We start from the raw sequence: 18,461 nt of genomic DNA, 5'->3' as shown, positions 1-18,461 counted from the left end.
TGCACACCCCCTACTGGGCCGAGCCCACAACCCGGGCATGTGCCCTTGGCCAGAATTGAACCTGGGACCCTTCCGTCTGCAGTCCAACGCTCTATCCACTGAGCCAAACCAGCTAGGGCTCAACCCCTGCCTGGCTTTTGTTTTGATATTCACTAAGGGAACTTCCTGGGCACACACGGTCCAGCAGAGAGCACATTTAAGGGCCTCACACTTGGACTGAAGACTATGAGTTTGTTCATGTATGTTCCCCCACAACACAGAACAAACACTGGATGTTTCTGGTTCTTGTATAATGTTCACACCATACCCATTCTTCAAAGTCTGTCCCAGTTCCAGATAACTCCGGTTAACAATAAAAACCTTCCCACCTGAAATGGCAATTGATTACTCAACTTCCACTCAATCGTGCATTGCTTCGATTTGTTCTCTAACAATGACAAGGCAGCCGAAACCGGTTTGGCTCAGTGGTAGAGCGTCGGCCTGCGGACTGAAAGGTCCCGGGTTCGATTCCGGTCAAGGGCATGTACCTTGGTTGCGGGCACATCCCCGATAGGGAGTGTGCAAGAGGTGGCTGGTCGATGTTTCTCTCTCATCGACATTTCTAGCTCTCTGTCTCTCTCCCTTCCTCTCTGTAAAAAATCAATAAAAATATCTTTAAAAAAAAAAAAAAAAAAAATGACAAGGCACTTAGGACAACAGTTGAGTGAAAAAATACCAAACTGGGAGTGGAGAGATCTAGCCTGCAGGCGAGAGTCTGCCACTATCAGTGTCATCTCGAGCAAGTCACCGTCCTGGGCCTCCGTGCTCCCGGCAGGACCAGGGTAAAGTGCTGGCCTCTCAGGGTCTCCCACAGTCTATGGGCCTCTGACTCTGAGCTCCTCAAAGTTTGGGAGCACCAGCCACATCCTCTCTCAAGGCTAGACACATAACGGGAGCTCTGTTAGTGCTTAAATGAAAGCCACGGATAAAGAGGGAGCGGGGCCCCTGGCCTTCCAGACAAACCAACAGCCGCAGATGATTGTCTTCCCTGAAGAGCTCTCTCAGTCACACGTGAGTCCACTTCGCTGCTGCAAATCCAGGAACTTTCAATACCTTGTCCCGCTAAAAAGTTATCCCCCAGCATACAAGGAAACCTCTCCAGATCAGCCTTCAAGAAAACGGAGAAATGTGTAATGATTTAAATCATCAGCTTCCGATTTGCCTTATTTCCTCCACCCACTCCCCCCTTTGGCTGCAGCGCTGAGTGAGCTTCCAGTTCAGAAAGGAGCCGAGTGCTGAACCACTGATCCGTCCCACTGCGCAGACACCAGAGTTCCCACCGAGTAAGGTTGGGTAAATCGCTGACTGACACCCAAAGGCAGAAGACCAACAAAAACAAACCCCTTTTCACGGATGCCACTTAGGACACCAAGGATAATGGGAGAGAGAGCTAACTCTTTAAGCTCTGGGGGAGCTGGGGGTGTGGGAATCTGGAGGGCTGGTCTCCGAAGGGCATCGCATACCAGACAACGTGGTACAAGGGCCTCCGGGCTGTGAGTCAAAGAAGCCTTTCAGGCGGCCACACTGCTTCGCTTGTTCCCTAAAGTGGAAGTTCAACGCTCAGCCGGCGAGAGCGGTGAACCCTGTGCCATGTGTCCATCGAATTCTTCACAGAGAGAAACCAACCGCATGTGCCGTTCGTTGTCTTGCCTGGCATGTTCTAGTCTGCACTTGGGTCTACACAGGGACAAAGAGAGGAAGCAAGCAGGCTCTTTTAAATGACAAAGAAAAATAAATAAATAAATAAAATAAAATGACAAAGAAAGAAGAAACGTGAAAGTGTCCAGAAATCTGTATTCAGCTGCTGGAGAAAAGTTTGCAGCCCATAGAAACCAGCATTAATTTTAAAAATAAAATAAGAATAAAGGTCAGGCCAAAAGCGGTTTGGCTCAGTGGATAGAGCATCAGCCTGCGGACTGAAGGGTCCCAGGTTCGATTCCGGTCAGGGGCATATACCTTGGTTGCAGGCACATCCCCAGCAGGGGGTGTGCAAGAGGCAGCTGATCAATGATTCTCTCTCATCGATGTTTCTAACACTCTATACCTCTCTCTTCCTCTCTGTACAAAATCAATAAAATATATTTTAAAATAAATAAATAATAATAAAAAAGAATAAAAGTCAGTCCCTGAGCACTAGAATTAACAGTAAGGCACTCTTCAGGTTTGGGAGTACAAAAAAATAAGGGTGCACAGCCCCATCCATCCTTTCCAAATCAAACTATATAGCTTTCCAGAATTTGAATATAAAAATCTTTTCATGTGAATTTCACCTCGATAAAGTAATTTTTAAAAAATCTTATATACAGTCAACTCTATTGGCAACTTTAGGAAAATAGTTGGAGCAGAAGATATTCCCAAAAACATTTTTTCTCCAAAAGCATGCTTTTACTAAGTCCTATATACATCTTGCAGAAAATTTATCTTTATAGCTTTATTTTTTGTAAAATAAGTGATTAATATAAGAAATTTAAAAAAAAAAAAAAAAAAAAAAAAAAGCTGTGATACATTTACACAATAAAATACTACTTGGCCATAAAAAAATAGAAGGAAATCCACCCTGGCCGGTGCACTCAGTGGTTAGAGCCCATGCAATCCCAGTCAAGGGCAAGTATCAAGGTTGCAGGTTTTTTCCCTGGCCCCTCACCCCTTGTGCAACAACAATCAGTCTCTCTCTATCTCTCTCTATCTCTCCCTCTCCCTCTCTCCCTCCCCTTCTCTCTCCCTCCTTGAAAAACAATGGGAAAAAATATCCTCAGGTAAGATAACAAAACAAAACAAAAAAACACACAGAAGGAAATCTTACCTTTTGTGACAGCAAAGATGGACTATGCTGAGTGAAATAAGCCAGTCAGAGAAAGAGAAGTAGCATATGATTTTATTCATAGGTGGAATCTAATAAATAAAATGAACAAACAAGCAAAATAGAGACAGACTCATAGAGGGCAGGCTGACAGTTGTCAGTAGGGTGGGAGTGAGGGTGTGAGGGATAAAGTAAAAGAAAAGAACTCATGGAGTGGACAATTGTGTGGTGATTGTAGGGGAGGGTGGGGGAGGAGGAGGGTAAAGGGGGGATAACACAGACTTGACTTGGGGTGGTGAGCATGCATTATGGTGTACAGACACTGTGTAGAATTGTGCGCCTCAAACCTGTGCAACCTAGCAATTCTATCCTTACATGTATACATCAGAGCAGGAATCAGCAGACATTTTTGGAAAAGGGTAAGATATTAAATACTTTAGTCTTTGCAGGCCATCCAATCTCTGTTGCAGCTACTCACTAGGCCTGAAAACAAGTCCTATATAATAAAAGGCTAATATGTAAATTGACCAAACAACAGAACAACCAGTTGCTATGATGTGCACTGACCACCAGGGCACAGATGCTCAGTGCAGGAGCTGCCTTCTTGTGGTCAGTGCGCTCCCACATGACAGTGCCACTCAGCCAGAAGCTGGGCTCACAGCTGGCGAGCACAGAGGCGGCAGGAGCCCCTCCCACCTCTGCAGCAGCACTAAGGATGTCCGACTGATGGCTTAGGCCCGCTTAGAGATCCCCCAAGGACTCCCGGACTGCAAGAGGGCTCAGGCTGGCTGAGGGACACCCCTCCCCTCAGTGCACGAATTTTCGTGCACCGGGCCTCTAGTAGACAATATCTTTTTTAAATGAGTGTGACTGTTTCTTTTTATTTGTTTCTTTGTTAATCCTTGCCTTAGGATATTTTCCCATTGACTTTTAGGATGAGTGGAAGAGAAGGAAAGACAGAAATATCAATGACACGTCAATTGGTTGCCTCCTGCACAAGCCCCGGCCAGGGCCCAGGCTGGGAAGGAGCCTGCAACCAAGGTTCGTGCCCCCGATCAGAATCAAACCTGGGACCCTTTGGTCCACAAGCCAGCGCTCTATCCACTGAGCCAAACCGGCTAGGACAAGTGTGACTGTTTCAATAAAATTTTATCTATGGATACTAAAACTTTAATTTTCATATAATTTTCACATGTCACAAAATATTAGCCTTCTTTTGATTTTTAAAAACCATTCAACAATGTAAAAACTATTCTTAGCTCTTAGGTCATACAAAAACTGGTGGAAAGCATTTTAACCAGCATAGATTGCTGATTCCTGCTGCAGAGAACTCCTACACATGCACAAAGACAGCTATATATGAGAACCTACATAACATCATGATTTGTATTAACAAGTAATTGAAAACAGCCTAAATATCTACAATAGGAGGAGGGTAAGTAAATGTCATTAACTGGAACTACTTGCAGCAACGCGGACATACAACAGTTATATGTTGCTACATGTACTTAACTAACACATGTAATACAAGTGTGAGGAAATATGTAGGAATATGAGACATCAAACTCATTTCCCCAAGCAGGATGGCAGGGCGGGAGGCAGGGAGATAAGGGTACACAGAGGGCTTCAACTGGATTTTTTTTAAGCTGAATGGCAGGTTCATGGATATTCATTCTTTATTCCATGTTGTACACCTTAAATATTTAATAACAAATGAAAAGTATTGTGTAGGGTTCATGTGCGTTTAGCAATGGTTTATCCGGTTTTGGGGACTAGGGCTCAATTTTATTAAAATAGCCCGGAGGGTCATCTCCTGGATCTTTCATTCTAAAGAAAAAAAAAAAAAAAAAAAGTTTCTTTTTTTTTTTTAAATGGACTGATCCTTGATCCTTGGGAGAAAACAGGAAACTGTACTGTGTTCTTGCATAGTTAGCTAATAGGAATACCTTCGTACAACAAACTGGTTACTATCAGGGAATCAAAGAGCTGAATCACAATCTGACGTCCAGCGGCCTGTCTGACCTAAGCTGCCTGTTGCAGACACAGCCTCCAGCATCACAGTGATCCACACGCCCCGGGAACAGTGACGCTCCATCACCTGCTTAGCGGAGCAAATGACGCTAAGGGCAGTGAGGCTAATGTTTCTCTGAGTGAAAATCTAGCGTGAATTCTCCCCATTCCCTGGCAAAAGTTCAAGAGGCATCATTATAGAAAGAAGGGGGGGGGGGACAATTCTGCTTTTACCGACTTCAGAAACAGTCATTAAAACTGCCTTTTGATCTAGAATTACTTACATCGTGTCTTACGGGTCTCCTCCAGCCACTCAGCTAAAACACAAGCTCCTTTTTGACTTCTAAGACCTCCCGAGGAAAGCAACATCAGTTTCATCTGTTGGATAGGGACTGCCCTCTAGTGCTTGTACTTCTTTAATAAAAATGTTAAACACTATCTGACATCAGGCCACAGTAAGCCTGGCAAAAATTAAAGAACAGTCTATTAACCTAAGATTTTTCAGTTTCACACTACTCACATTTGGGGCCACTATGTCCTTTTTGTGGGGGCTGTCACTGCTGGGTGTTCAGCAGCATCCCTGCCCTCTACCCACTAAGGCAGTGGCACCCCCAGCCCTCACTGTGGCAAACAAAGAAGTCTCCGGGTATCACTAAATGGCCCCGGGAGCAAACTGGCCCCTGGTGAGAACCGCTGCGTTAGCCTGGAGGTTGTCCAGAACATTTACATTAGTCCCAAAAATTATAAGCCAAAAACTCGTCTTCTCCAGACCAATTCCTTTGAGTGAGATAAAGAAGAACTTCATTTCTGCATGAAAACAAAAAATAGAAAACTAAGACTTTCAGCTCCTGATCTTCCCCAAAGTCCTGGCAGGTGGGAAGTTCTTTACACCTTTAATTTTTTGTTCCAGTTTTACTTCTTAGATCTGTTCGCTTCCTTTCACAGTGCTTAGAAAACAAAGCTTGTCCTTCTAGCAGAATGTAGGTAATTCGGTAGGGAAAGGGTAGGGGGTAATATGAATGTTTGTACTATATCCTAGCACAACTGTATTCAGCATGAACAATATGGGCAATCAAGAATCTGTAAGGTGTAAACATGGTATAAGATGTTTCAAATCTGGACTTTAGGAAGGTATATTAGGAGGGTTTATGCGGATCTGCTATGAATATTACTCATGTAAACACATTATGCTTATAAATCCTGATTCTGTCCATTTTAAAACTTACAAATCACTGAGGAATTGATGTTTAGAAAAAAATTTTTTATATATATTTCTTTATTGATTTCAGAGAGGATGGGAGACCAGGACTGAGAGAGAAACATCAATGATGAGAATCATTGATCGGCTGCCTCCTGCACGCCCCCTGCAGCAACCTCCCGCAGGTGCCCGTGGCCGGAATCGAACCTGGGACCCTTCTGTCTGCAGGTCAACGCTTTATCCACTGAGCCAAACCGGCCAGGGATTTTAAAAAAAAATGTTTTAAGTCGTTTGCACTGGCACCGAACGTAACTTCCTCCCTTCATCACATTTCTCACTAACTTACCTGATTCCACTAAAAAGAGAAAAATAAGAGGCCTCGGCAGGGAGCATGGACTCAGGAGCGAAGGTAAAGTGGGCGGGTGTGGGCGGGGCAGGAGAAGCCGAATGGGCGGAGCGCGAGCGGGGGCGGCGCTGCAGGGACAGACAAAAGGGACGGCGGGCGGCCAGGCGGCAGGTGGCTGTCTGACCGCTCCTTGCAGCAGACCTTCTGCACGCCTCCAGTCCCGGGCTCGCCTCCAGTCCCGGCCGGTGATCGCCCTCGCTCTCCTCCCTGTCCCCATGTCGAGGACGGAGCTGATCCAGAAGGCGAAGCTGGCCAAGCAGGCCCAGCGCTACGAGGACATGGCCACCTTCATGAAGGCCGCGACGGAGCAGGGCGCCGCGCTGTCGGAGGAGGAGCGCAGCCTGCTCTGGGAGGCCTACAGGCGCGTGGTCGCGAGCCGCAGGGCCGCCTGGAGGGTCATCTCCAGCATCGAGCAGGAGACCGACGCCTCCGACCGGCAGCTGCGAGTGACCAAGGACTACCGGGAGACGGTGGAGTCCGAGCTGAGGGGCATCTGCACCGCGGTCCTGGAACTGCTGGATCAGTATTTACTAGCCCACGCGACGAATCCGGAGAGTAAGGTCTTCTATCTGAAAATGAAGGGAGATTACTTCCGGTACCTTGCCGAAGTTGCACCTGGGGATGACCGGAAACAGATGATAGATCATACCCAAGGAGCTTACCAAGAGGCTATGGACATAAGCAAGAAAGAGTTGCAGCCCGCACACCCCATCCACCTGGGGCTGGCTCGTAACTTCTCTATCTTTTACTATGAGATCCTTAATGACGCCCCGCTTGCCTGCGCACTGGCCAAGACGGCTTTTGGTGAGGCGGTGGCAGAGCTCCATAAGCTGAAAGACCCGCCCAAGGACAGCATCCTCATCTTGCAGTTGCTTAGAGACAACCTCATACTATGGACACCAAACGGTGCAGGAGAAGAAGGTGATGCGGCTGAAGGAGCCAAAAACTAACCGCAGACAGAGTGCCATCCTCCCTCCCTCCAGAAGCCTTTGTGCACATCTCCATCCCGGGCTCCATGTGGGTTTCCTAGAGCAAAGGAAGCCATTCATGTGTATGGACTCAACGGTGTGTAGACTTTTCACACTGCGGCTGTGGGAAAATTCCGTTCCTTGATCTGCGTTTGTCTTGGCCTTCCCGGCGTGCGCTTACCGCTGTAGAAAGTATGAATGGCTCCATTTCACATAAACACAAGTAACTTCCAAACGCTTACATAAAAGACTAAAAATGTATTTGGTATTTAAGGAATCGGAACCAGTTCTGCAAGTGACCGTGTTTTGTATTACTGTGAAGATCTCAAAATGGAGTTGATTACAATTGAAAGAGGGTTTTACATAACTTCTTAATTTCTACATTCCCTTCCTTACTCTTCTTTGGGGGGATTCCTTTCGGTGAACAAGTTTCCATGTTCTTAATGTGTTCCTTTTTGGCAGGAATCTGGATGTACTAGATGGAATGGGAAGGTATTTGGCAATTCTGGGCTGCGGGTCACCAGTTGAAGTGCCTACTATGTCACATATGGTGGAAGTCTCTGCTGCAACAGGGGGTTTCCTTAGTCACTCTTCATTTGCTGCTGTTTCAGTTGACAACTTCCTTTCCTAATAAAAACTCACTTACAAAAAAAAAGAACTCTAGCTGGTTTGGCTCAGTGAATAGAGTGTCAGCCTGCGAACCGAAAAGCTGAGTTCCATTCTGGTCAAGGGCGCATGCCCAGGTTTCAGCTCAATTCCCAGTGTGGGGCCTGCAGGAGGCAGCCGATCAACGATTCTCTCTCATCGTTGATGTTTCTCTCTCTCTCTCCCCCTCTCCCTTCCTTTCTGAAATCAATAAAAATATATTTTAAAATACATATGTATATATGTTATATATATATAAAGAAATTGAAAAGATTACAGCTCTACAATCGCCAAGCTCTTACTAGCAGAACCTCGCTATGGAAATCCATTTTAGCTGTACAGAGCAGTTGTGGTCACTCCCTGACCTCCTTTTAGAGCCTGTTGCTTTACTTGCTCTGTTTATATTGGTTTTATCCGAGTCTCTCTAATTAAATTCAGTTATAAAGTCCTTTAATCATATAATGAAGCAAGGCACAAATGGGTTTTAGGATTTGATCTTGCCAGGGGCATTGTAATGCTTTGAATGTATATTTAAAACTATATAACACAGAAAAGTTACAACCACCCAGATTAAAGAAAAAAAGCTAAAGGAAAACACAAAACCTGGAAAGATATCAATCAGATCAGAGAGGAGAAATGTATGTGACCCAGTGATATTATTTGAGAGTTATTTTGCATAACTTTTTATAGTTATACAAAAATTTCAGGCTGCTCTGTAATATACAATTATTTTAAAGCATCCAAAAACTTTTTTAAAAGCAAATTATTCCAGCCTGGCTAGTGTGGCTCAGTGGTTGAGCATTGACCTAGGAAACAGGAGGTCACAGTTTTATTCCCATTCAGGGCAAATACCCAGGTTGCAGGCTCAGTCCCTGGCGTGGGGCATGCAGGAGGCAGCCAACCAATGATTCTCTCTCATCACTGATGTTTCTATCTCTCTATCGCCCTCCCTTCCTCTCCGAAATTAATAAAAATATATTTTTAAAAAACACAAAGCAGATTATTCCAGAAATTAGTTTATGTATGCATTGCTAATTTCATAGCACTTTAAACTCCTCAGCAAAAAATAATAATAATAATAAAATAAAATAAAAAATAAATTAAAAAAATGTTTCTTTAGGTTTTGATTTAAAGGAACTGTAGGCAGATTACTTGCCTCACCCCTCCTCAGAAGTCCATGTCCCGGTCAAGGACACCTCCCTGAGTTGCATGTTTGATCAGGGTGCTTGCAGGAGAGGCAACCAATCTGTTTCTCTCTCACATCGATGTTTCTCTCTTCCCCTCCCTTCCAATCTATAATTTAATGGAAAAAATATCCTCTAGTGAGACTTAATTAAAAACATGTTCTCTTTTCCACTAAAATAGATTTGCTATTTACCTTTAAGTAAATAATATATCCCAAGATTAAAACCTGGAGGCTAATACACCACAATGAGGAGCTACTCTAGCTCGGGAAGAGATATATAGTGGACATGGCACTCTATTAAGTGTGTGGCAATGGCTACCTATAAAATGTCAAGAAACAAAGTAACTCCAGTGGACCAAACATACAACAATTTGAAATTTGATTCAGAAAATAGAATCTGACCTCAAAAGAAAAAAATGGTGTCGGGCCGACATCTTGGCGAGGCAGCAGCGCATCCCTGCTCTCCGAGTCCCGCGATGCCGCCCAAGGACGACAAGAAGAAGAAAGATGCTGGAAAGTCGGCCAAGGACGGCGAAGACCCAGTGAACAAGTCGGGGGGGGGGAGGGGGGGCTAAAAAGCAGAAGTGGCCCAGGACAGCTCAATAACCTGGTCTTGTTTGACAAAGCCATGCAGGACAAGCTCTGGAAGGAAGATCCCAACTACAAGCTGATACCCCAGCGGTGGTCTCCGAGCGGCTGAAGATTCCCGGCTCCTTGGCCAGGGCAGCCCTTCAGGAGCCCTCAGGAAAGGACTTATTAAACTAGTTAGTAAACTTATTAAACTAGTCTCAAAGCACGGAGCTCACGTGATTTACACCAGAAACACCAAAGGCAGGGACGCCCCAGCTGCTGGAGAAGATGCATGAACAATAGATCATAGATCTCACCGGCTGTACATTTGGGGGGGGGGGGGGGGACACTTTATTAAAGAAAAAAGAAAAAAAAATGGCAAAATTAACAATGCGACTTTAAAGAAAGCTGACCTTTTTAGCAGTTGTTATAAACAACAAATGAAGTCATTGTCGGAGAGAACTGAGCTTGACAAACCATGAAAAATGGTTTTCAATATAGATATGAACAAATATATGTGTATATTGTTTGTGTATCTGTATATGGAAATGTGTATACACATACACACATACAGGGGAGGGGGCAAAAACAGGTTTACAGTTGTGAGTACATGAAACACAGAGTTAATAAAGCTATTGTAATAATCATAACCTGCCTGTCTTTTTCCATACGAATAACTATCACCCTACTTTTGTCCCCCCCTGTATTCTCTGTTCATTGAGAGGTCTGGGAGGAGCAATGGCATACCTCACACCCATTCTCAAGGGCTCCTTGGAGAAATGGCTGATTCCAGGGCTGGGGCAGGAAAGGACGAGCTAAGTGGAGACATCTTGGAGTGGCAGAAAGTAAGGACGTGCTGAAAGAAAGACAGGGGCCTGTTGAATGAACACAGGAGCTTAGTTTGAAGCAATTCCAATGGGAAAATCTGAAGACAGATTGAACACCTACATAAGGATCTACTAACTCATTGGCTAAAATAGAGAACAATGAACGCATATAGATATAAACAAACTGAAAGTTTATGAGGAATATGATAAAATAAAATAAAAACTTATGACAAAGAGAAGACTATCTTTACCATGAGGAAGCTCAGAAGATACCACCTATATCAAGAGATCTAAGTACGTTAGTAGAAAACAGCAGTTTACACAGAATCAAAAGAAAAAATGTGATGGTATTAGTCTAGTACCTCTGAGACAAGACATGCTAAATACAGCAAACATCGAAACCTAGCGCTGGCCAGTATGGCTCAGTTGGTTGGGTGTGGTCCTGTGCACTGAAAGGTCACGGGTTCAATTCCCTGTCAGAGCACAATTCTCAGTGCCTGCAATAGGCAGCCAATGGATGTTTCTATCTCACATCGATGTCTCTCCCTCCCACCCCCACCCTATCCCCGTTCCTATCTTTCTAAAAAAAAAAAAAAAAGCCGAGACTGGTTTGGCTCAATGGATAGAGCGTCGGCTTGGGGACCGAAGGGACCTGGGTTCGATCCTGGTCAAGGGCATGTACCTTGGTTGAGGGCATATCCCCAGTAAGGGGTGTGCAAGAGGCAGCTGATCGATGACTCTCTCTCATCGATGTTTCTAGCTCTCTATCTCTCTCCCTTCCTCTCTGTACAAAATCAATAAAATATATATATTTAAATATATATATATAATAAAATAAAAATAAAAAGATCAATAAAAATATATATATTTTTAGCCGGGACCGGTTTGGCTCAATGGATGGAGCGTCGGCTTGGGGACTGAAGGGCCCCGGGTTCGATTTCGGTCAAGGGCATGTACCTTGGTTGCGGGCATATCCCCAGTAGGGGGTGTGCAAGAGGCAGCTAATCGATGACTCTCTCTCTCATTGATGTTTCAAATTCTCTCTCTCCCTTCCACTCTGTACAAAAATCAATAAAATATATATATTTTTAAATGGTATACCCTACTGTGGATCAGCATAGGGTCATCATGTTTGTGTGGCCAATATCCTTCAAGACCATCTAGCTTCCTGTATTCTGATTCTATGTTCACCAGAGAGCCTTCTGATTAGTAGCTTTCCCTCCTATTTACCTTTTTTCTCATAAGGAGATATCCTAGACCTCCATGTACCACATAAGTACTTGAAATGTAGCTAATCTCAATTGAGATGTGCTGTATATCCACCCCAGATTTTGAAGCTTTGTAATATATAGAATGTAATACATAGAATTTATATATATATATTGAAGACTTTGGAAAACATCTCAGTAATAGTTATATTGATTACATGTTGAAATGTTAAAAATTTTGGATATACTGGTTTAAATAAAATGTATTATTGAAACTAATTTTACCTGTTTCTTTTTACTTATCTTAGTATGGCTGCTGGAAATTTTTTAATTACTTCTGTAGCTCATATTTATGGATAGTATTATATTTCTATTGGAGATCACTGATCTAATATATTGAACAAGACTGCAGTCAATGTAAATATACAACTTCCCTTTGAACTTTTACATTGATTGATACTGCTGCTTTAGACAGGCAGAGGGCTGTCCCTCAGAAACTGATCAACTTTACACTGACAAAGTCAAGCTCTGCTGAAGGTCAGACCTTCCCGGAAGTGCACAACTCAAGGTTCTGGCACCCTCCGAACTTCCTGGGAACAAGCTATCTACCTTCCATCATTCTCTCTCCTGACTCATAATCTCATGTTTAGACTGTTTTCTTCAAGGGATTGAGTTGAGCATTATTCATCTTTGTTTTCCTAGCACCTACGTGCCTCAAGCAAAAATATTACAAAAGTCTATTAAGTGTATGTTCTTCCACATTTTATGGCGTTGACCAGTAGCTATAGGCCTCCTTACTTTAAAAAGGATTTGTGCCAAAACCGGTTTGGCTCAGTGGTAGAGCGTCGGTCTGGGAATGAAAGATCCTGGGTTCGATTCGGTGTACATTGGTTGCGGGCGCATCCCCGGTAGGGGGTGTGCAAGAGGCAGCTGGTCGATGTTTTTCTCTCATCGACGTTTCTAGCTCTCTATCCCTCTCTCCTCCTCTCTGTAAAAAAATCAATAAGATATATTTAATAAATAAATAAATAAATAAATAAATAAATAAATAAATTCTACTGTGGATCAGGGTAGGGTCATGTTTACTCTGTTCAAAGGAAAATTCTTTTCTGAAAAATGATGTTATCCAACAGAAAACCTTGGCTTCTCAAAATACAGATATGTTCTCATTTCTTATTTTAAATGAAGTAAATGGCCTTTGTTTTACCCAATTTTGTGACTGGTTTGTAAAAGCCATTGAAAATGCCTGAGAGGCTATTAGTTTTACTAAAGTTAAATATTTACAGTTGCTAATTCAATAAAATCATCAATCCATACTTTAATATTTTTCTAAAAATTGTTTAAACAAGAATTCAATTGTCTTCTCCACCTTCCACATCTCCAAAGAAACTTTTCTGGTGTACAAGACAAACTGAAGCCAATATTCTCTAAAAGGTGACTTACTGATTTCAATAAAAAATGTCAGTTGATGACAGTTCTGCTTCAATCATTTGAGACACTTCTACCAAACTACAATTCAGTTGCCCTAACTAAAAGGAGAAAAAAATCCTAAGTCTGCAAGCTGACCTCTACAAAATCCCTGCAATGAAACCATTCTTTCCTTCCAGCAAAGAAAAAGATCCCACATGTTAAAGTACTTTATCATTTGACATGTGGGCTGCACGTCATTTTCTGATGGTGTGGTTGCTCTATGTGTTTTTCCATAATTGATTCGTCCTTGGATACGACTTGACTAACTATTGAGACTCAGATCAATCCAGCCATTCTGGCTTTAAGACAGGGTATAGAAACGACGAGGAACAGCAGGCTTCGGACAAGAAGCAAAGGTCACCCAAGTGCCATCCTGAACCAAAACCCGGACAAACAAGAGATTGAGAAGCAAAGGGCCTCAGGCCAATGACCTTTCCACCTGACCTTGAAAAGGTACATACACACTGCCGCTCATAGTCGCTACATTGAATGGTATTCATGAATGTGGAACTAAGAATAATCCAATATTTGGAATTAAAAAGAAACCAGAAACGAAATCATAAGCGACGGTTGCATGAAGAAAAGGAAGGCTCCAAGGCCCTGAACAGGCGAGTTTGAATGTTTAGTAAGTTTGAATGTTCAGTAGCTGGAAGGAGAAAGAGGGAAACGGAAGGGAGACACGGACACCTTCTGCCGACCTCAGGCGCCCGAGGTTCGGGGGAGACGGCTAACCTCGTTGCGCATGCGCAACTCACGAAGTCAGCGTCGGGGGGGGGGGGGGGGCGCCCGCCCTCGCTGATCCGGGGCCGGGAGGGTGGGGCGAGAGCACGTGACCCGGGGCTGCAGCTCTTCCGGCCCAAGCCGAGGCTTCGGTGCGGAGCCGTTTGGTTCGCCTGAGCTTGTCCGCAGGCCTGGCCCCTTTCTAGTCTCCCCGCCTCTCGTCTCTGCTCTTGAATCTAAGGTTCTGGTTTGGCAGACCTTTTTACCATATGTCCACCGAATCAAATTAGGGGCACATCAGGGGACTTCCGGTCACGATGGTGAGTGAGCAAACAGTCTGAGAAGCTGAAAATGTGTCCAAGGTCACAATTTTTTTTTTTTTTTTTAATTAGGGGCACAAGCTAGAGTGGTACTTTTTATATCTTTTCCTCCATAGCTAGAGGGCCATTGCTCCAATTTGAAGTTCTGTTACTCTCCCCCAAGGCGATCAAATCCTGTTCCTACTGCTTAGACTCTAGTATCTACCGTGTAGTGCACCCTGTTGTAAAAATAGTACCCTTAGAAAAGGAAAAACTGCTTGATAGCTCAAGGGTTGAGGGTTTGCCCCTGAGCCAGTCCCTTGTATCCCCCTGTACAGAGTGTGGACTCTGAAACCTCCGAAGGGACTTATATCACATAAAATTTTGTAACCACAAAAAAAAAAAAAAAAAAAAAAAAAAAGGGTGGGGGGGTTGAGGGTTTGGGGAAATGAAGGTAAAAATTTAGAAAGACGAGTATCCCATAACACTAGGACACATAATTTACCTCGAAACTCGTATCCCAGAAGAGCACTTTATTCCCATTTAAGCATCTAAACATTTGAACATTTCAATAAACTCTCCCAATCTGTTTATTCAAGCCTTCTGTCAAGAATCTGAAGTAGTGCCCTAATGGGTTTGGCTCAGTGGATAGAGTGTCAGCCTGTGGACTGAAGGGTCCCGGGGTCCATTCCGGTCAAGGGCACATGCCCCATCCAGTAGGGGGCGTGCAGGAAGTAGCCGATCAATAATTCTCATCTTTGATGTTTCTCTCTCTCCCTCTCCCTCGCTCTCTGAAATCATTTTTTTTTTAATCTGAAGTAGTGATGTCTTACCTGAATGATGTGGTGGGTTCGCTCCAGAGGAGTATGACAGAATGAAAGGACTTGGAGAAACTCAGTCTTCAGGCCGGAGTCCTTGAAATGAAAAGGAAATGGGGTAAAAGCAAAACAGATGAGGCTTAATTCTAGAGTTCTAATCCACACACCTGAGGCTATACAGCCTAGGAACCGTGGCAATGGGGAAGCAAGCAGTAGTGCAAAAGGATAAAATGCCAAATATGTCAAAACAATAAAAATTAAAAAAAAAAAGGGAATTTACCTCCACATATCCCAATATAGATAGCTTGGGACAAAATAAATAAGCCCCTTACCTGGAATCCTATTCAGAAAGATTTCACTTATTTCCTACAAATATAAAATCCTCAACATTGCAGATGTTCTTAACTCAGAGTGTTCTCAGAAAACCAGAGGGAGCCCTACCGGTTTGGCTCAGTGGGTAGAACGTCAGCCTGCCGACTCAAGGGTCCCTGGTTCCATTCTGGTCAGGGGCACGTACCTTGGTTGCGGGCACATACCCAGTAGGGAGTGTGCAGGAAGTAGCTGACCGATGTTTCTAACTCTCTATCCTTCTCCTTTCCTTTTTGTAAAAAATCAATGATATATTTTTAAAATAAAAAAGAAAACCAGAGGGGAGTGTGTGCACAGCTAAAAGCCCTGGACCTGCACTGGTTTCCTTGCCGGAAGTGCACTGGTTAATTGCGCTTCCCTGGCAGACAGTTTCCTCTGGTGCAGCTGCCATGGGTTAAGTTTAGTTGCTTCAGCTGTAGTTCCTTCCATGACACTTACAGATTCTTCTACCAATCCCAGCATTCCTCAGTCAGCCTCAGCTACCGTATCTGTATAAATAACACTGAGTTCCCCTGAGCCTGTTACTGGCCTCTCCATGGCAAAAGAACAGGACTCTGCTGACAGGAGAAAATGCCTCCAAGTGGAGAAACCGAGTATGGCCGCTGTGAGTTAATTCTGGGGCTGTGAGCTATTCCAGGAAAGTCACAGCTGAAGTGTAGGGCACAGCCCTAGCCTGTTTGGCTCAGCGGATAGCGCTCCGCCTTCAGACCAAAGAGTCCTGGTTCTCCGGTCAAGGGCATGTACCTTGGTTGCAGGCTCCTCCCCAGCCTGGGCCCTGGTCATGGCTCCTACAGGAGGCAACCAATTGACGTGTTTCTCTCACATTTCACCTTGATGTTCCTCTCTGTCTTTCCCTCTCTCTTCCAGTTTCCCTAAAAACCAATGGAAAATTATCCTCCGGTGAGGATTAACGAAATAAAAATATAGTGGAGGGAACAGATCATGCAGGGCCTTCTACAAGATGGTACCGTCTGAGTATTTAATAGGGTAATCAGAGGTATAGGGAAGCATTTATAGTGTCGAAGTAACTTCTTTTTTGTTGTTCTTTCTCTTTTTTAAAAATATTTTTTTATTTCAGAGAGGAAGGGAGAGGGAGAGATAGAAACATCAATGATAAGAATCATTGATCTGCTGCCTCCTGCATGCCCCCTACTGGGGATGGAACTCGAAATCTGAGCATGTGCCCTTGACCTGAATTGAATTAGGACCCTTCAATCCTCAGGCTAATGCTCTATCCACTGAGCAAAACCGGGTAGGGCACAAAGTAACTTCTTAAAGAGCTAAAATAGGTTTTCACCAGTGTCGTGTGCCTGTTCAGTGGCTTGTGTCCCGTATTGCTCAGTAATATGGATGTGTCCATTGCATAAGTGGCCAGGTCCAAATGATGCCTTAACAAAAATGTAAATGAGTAAACATTCACAAAATTTAAAACTTCAAACTTGCTTCACTTTCTCTTAATCAGAATTGATTAAAACCTGCTTCAGGATCTTATCACCCAAAAAAAGTGGTTAGATTTGTATGAAATAAAAATATTTTACTAATATATAGTCTTTTCAGAGATTCTCTTGGAGATTAACTCATTTTGTAATTTCCATTTTGTGGTATAACCTCTTCTCCTTCAAGTTAGGGCTGTTCAATAGACTAGTAACCCAAGTAGCTACCTGGGGGCAAATTACCCAAGCCAGGCTCTCAAATCTTAGGCTGATTAATACATGAATAAGGAATGCAGCCGAATACTATTAAGCAACAGCAAAATATGATTACACCCAGTCCTAGGAAGAAGAGAGAGGACATTTTCAGCAATTGGGAAAATAAATGTCCTGTGAAAAGCCTCTCTTTAACGACAAGGAATAAACAATACAAGTGTTTTGAATTACAATCTCTCAGAATTGCTTCATTATCTAATACCAAAAACTTTTAGTAGTTCTGACATTTCCTTTAACCAAGAGGGGAAAGGCTTTTAATGTTTTAAAGATGTAACACGCAAAAAAAGATACCCTACTAATTCAGTAAACAATTCCTGTAGTTAAAATATGCTTCAATATTTTCCAACTCTTCAGGAAGCAGAGTTGCATAATTAAAATACCTTTTCAATATGAAACTGTAAGACAATCACAAAAACATTACCTAACATTATACTTGTACCTGGATTTTATAAAATACATTCCAGAGTTGCCTAAAATGAAATATTTTTAAAACTACTTATCACAATGCCAAAACCGGTTTGGCTCAGTGGTAGAGCATTGGTCTGCCGGCTGAAAGGTCCCAGGTTCGATTCCGGTCAAGGGCATGTACATTGGTTGCGGGCACATCCCTGGTGGGGGGTGTGCAGGAGGCAGCTGGTCGATGTTTCTATCTCACCGATGTTTCTAGCTCTCTATCCCTCTCCCTTTCTCTCTGTAAAAAATCAATAATATATATATATTTTTAAAAACTACTTATCACAAGAAAACCAAGAGAGCAGAAAAAAACATTGTTTGGTTCAGGTTTGATTTGCTCAAGGTAAACATGCAAGAATTATGTATGTTTGTATTGAGATTATCGAAGGGTCCTAAACATACAATATAAATGGAGAGTTTGGACCCCTCTTACAAAACTGTTGATGTACAACAAGTTTATAACAACATTAGTTAACTATAAATAATAATTCAACTGTAGATAATAGATTTATTACTTCAAATCAAAATACATAAAAGTACTGGATCAATTTGCAACTCCAAGAGAAAAATTAAGAAAATCCAGAATTTTTTCTGCTTCTGGGGGAAAAAAGAAGGTAGATCATGAGTTAATTATTAAATTGCAATGCCTCATATCACACCCAAGTGTTTAAATGAGTTAACTTCCAAGCTGTTTCTCAGTTCTTTAAAAAGATCTTCAACACCCCCAATGGTGGTGTTCAAAAGTGAATATCATACACTGAAACTAATC

The 18,461-nt window shown here is 43.1% G+C and overlaps 1 protein-coding gene and 1 pseudogene across 2 annotated transcripts; both read left to right on the top strand.

Moving 5' to 3' along the window:
- Nucleotides 1-6,627: 6,627 nt before the first annotated feature.
- Nucleotides 6,628-7,601, top strand: LOC311612507 (14-3-3 protein theta-like). The gene has a single exon (XM_084865495.1). It carries the CDS (start codon nucleotides 6,669-6,671, stop codon nucleotides 7,401-7,403), a length of 735 nt encoding a protein of 244 aa, XP_084721621.1. The 5' UTR covers nucleotides 6,628-6,668; the 3' UTR covers nucleotides 7,404-7,601.
- Nucleotides 7,602-9,538: 1,937 nt separating this feature from the next.
- LOC311613139 (small ribosomal subunit protein eS25-like) lies at nucleotides 9,539-10,118 on the top strand (annotated as a pseudogene). The gene has a single exon. The product of its transcript is annotated as a small ribosomal subunit protein eS25-like (transcript).
- Nucleotides 10,119-18,461: the final 8,343 nt, after the last annotated feature.

This window comes from Pipistrellus hanaki, assembly GCF_964339955.1.
Source record: "Pipistrellus hanaki genome assembly, chromosome: 18".
NCBI lineage: Eukaryota > Metazoa > Chordata > Mammalia > Chiroptera > Vespertilionidae > Pipistrellus > Pipistrellus hanaki.
Note: the sequence above shows the minus strand (reverse complement) of the source record. Positions and strands in the feature narration are given on the sequence as shown.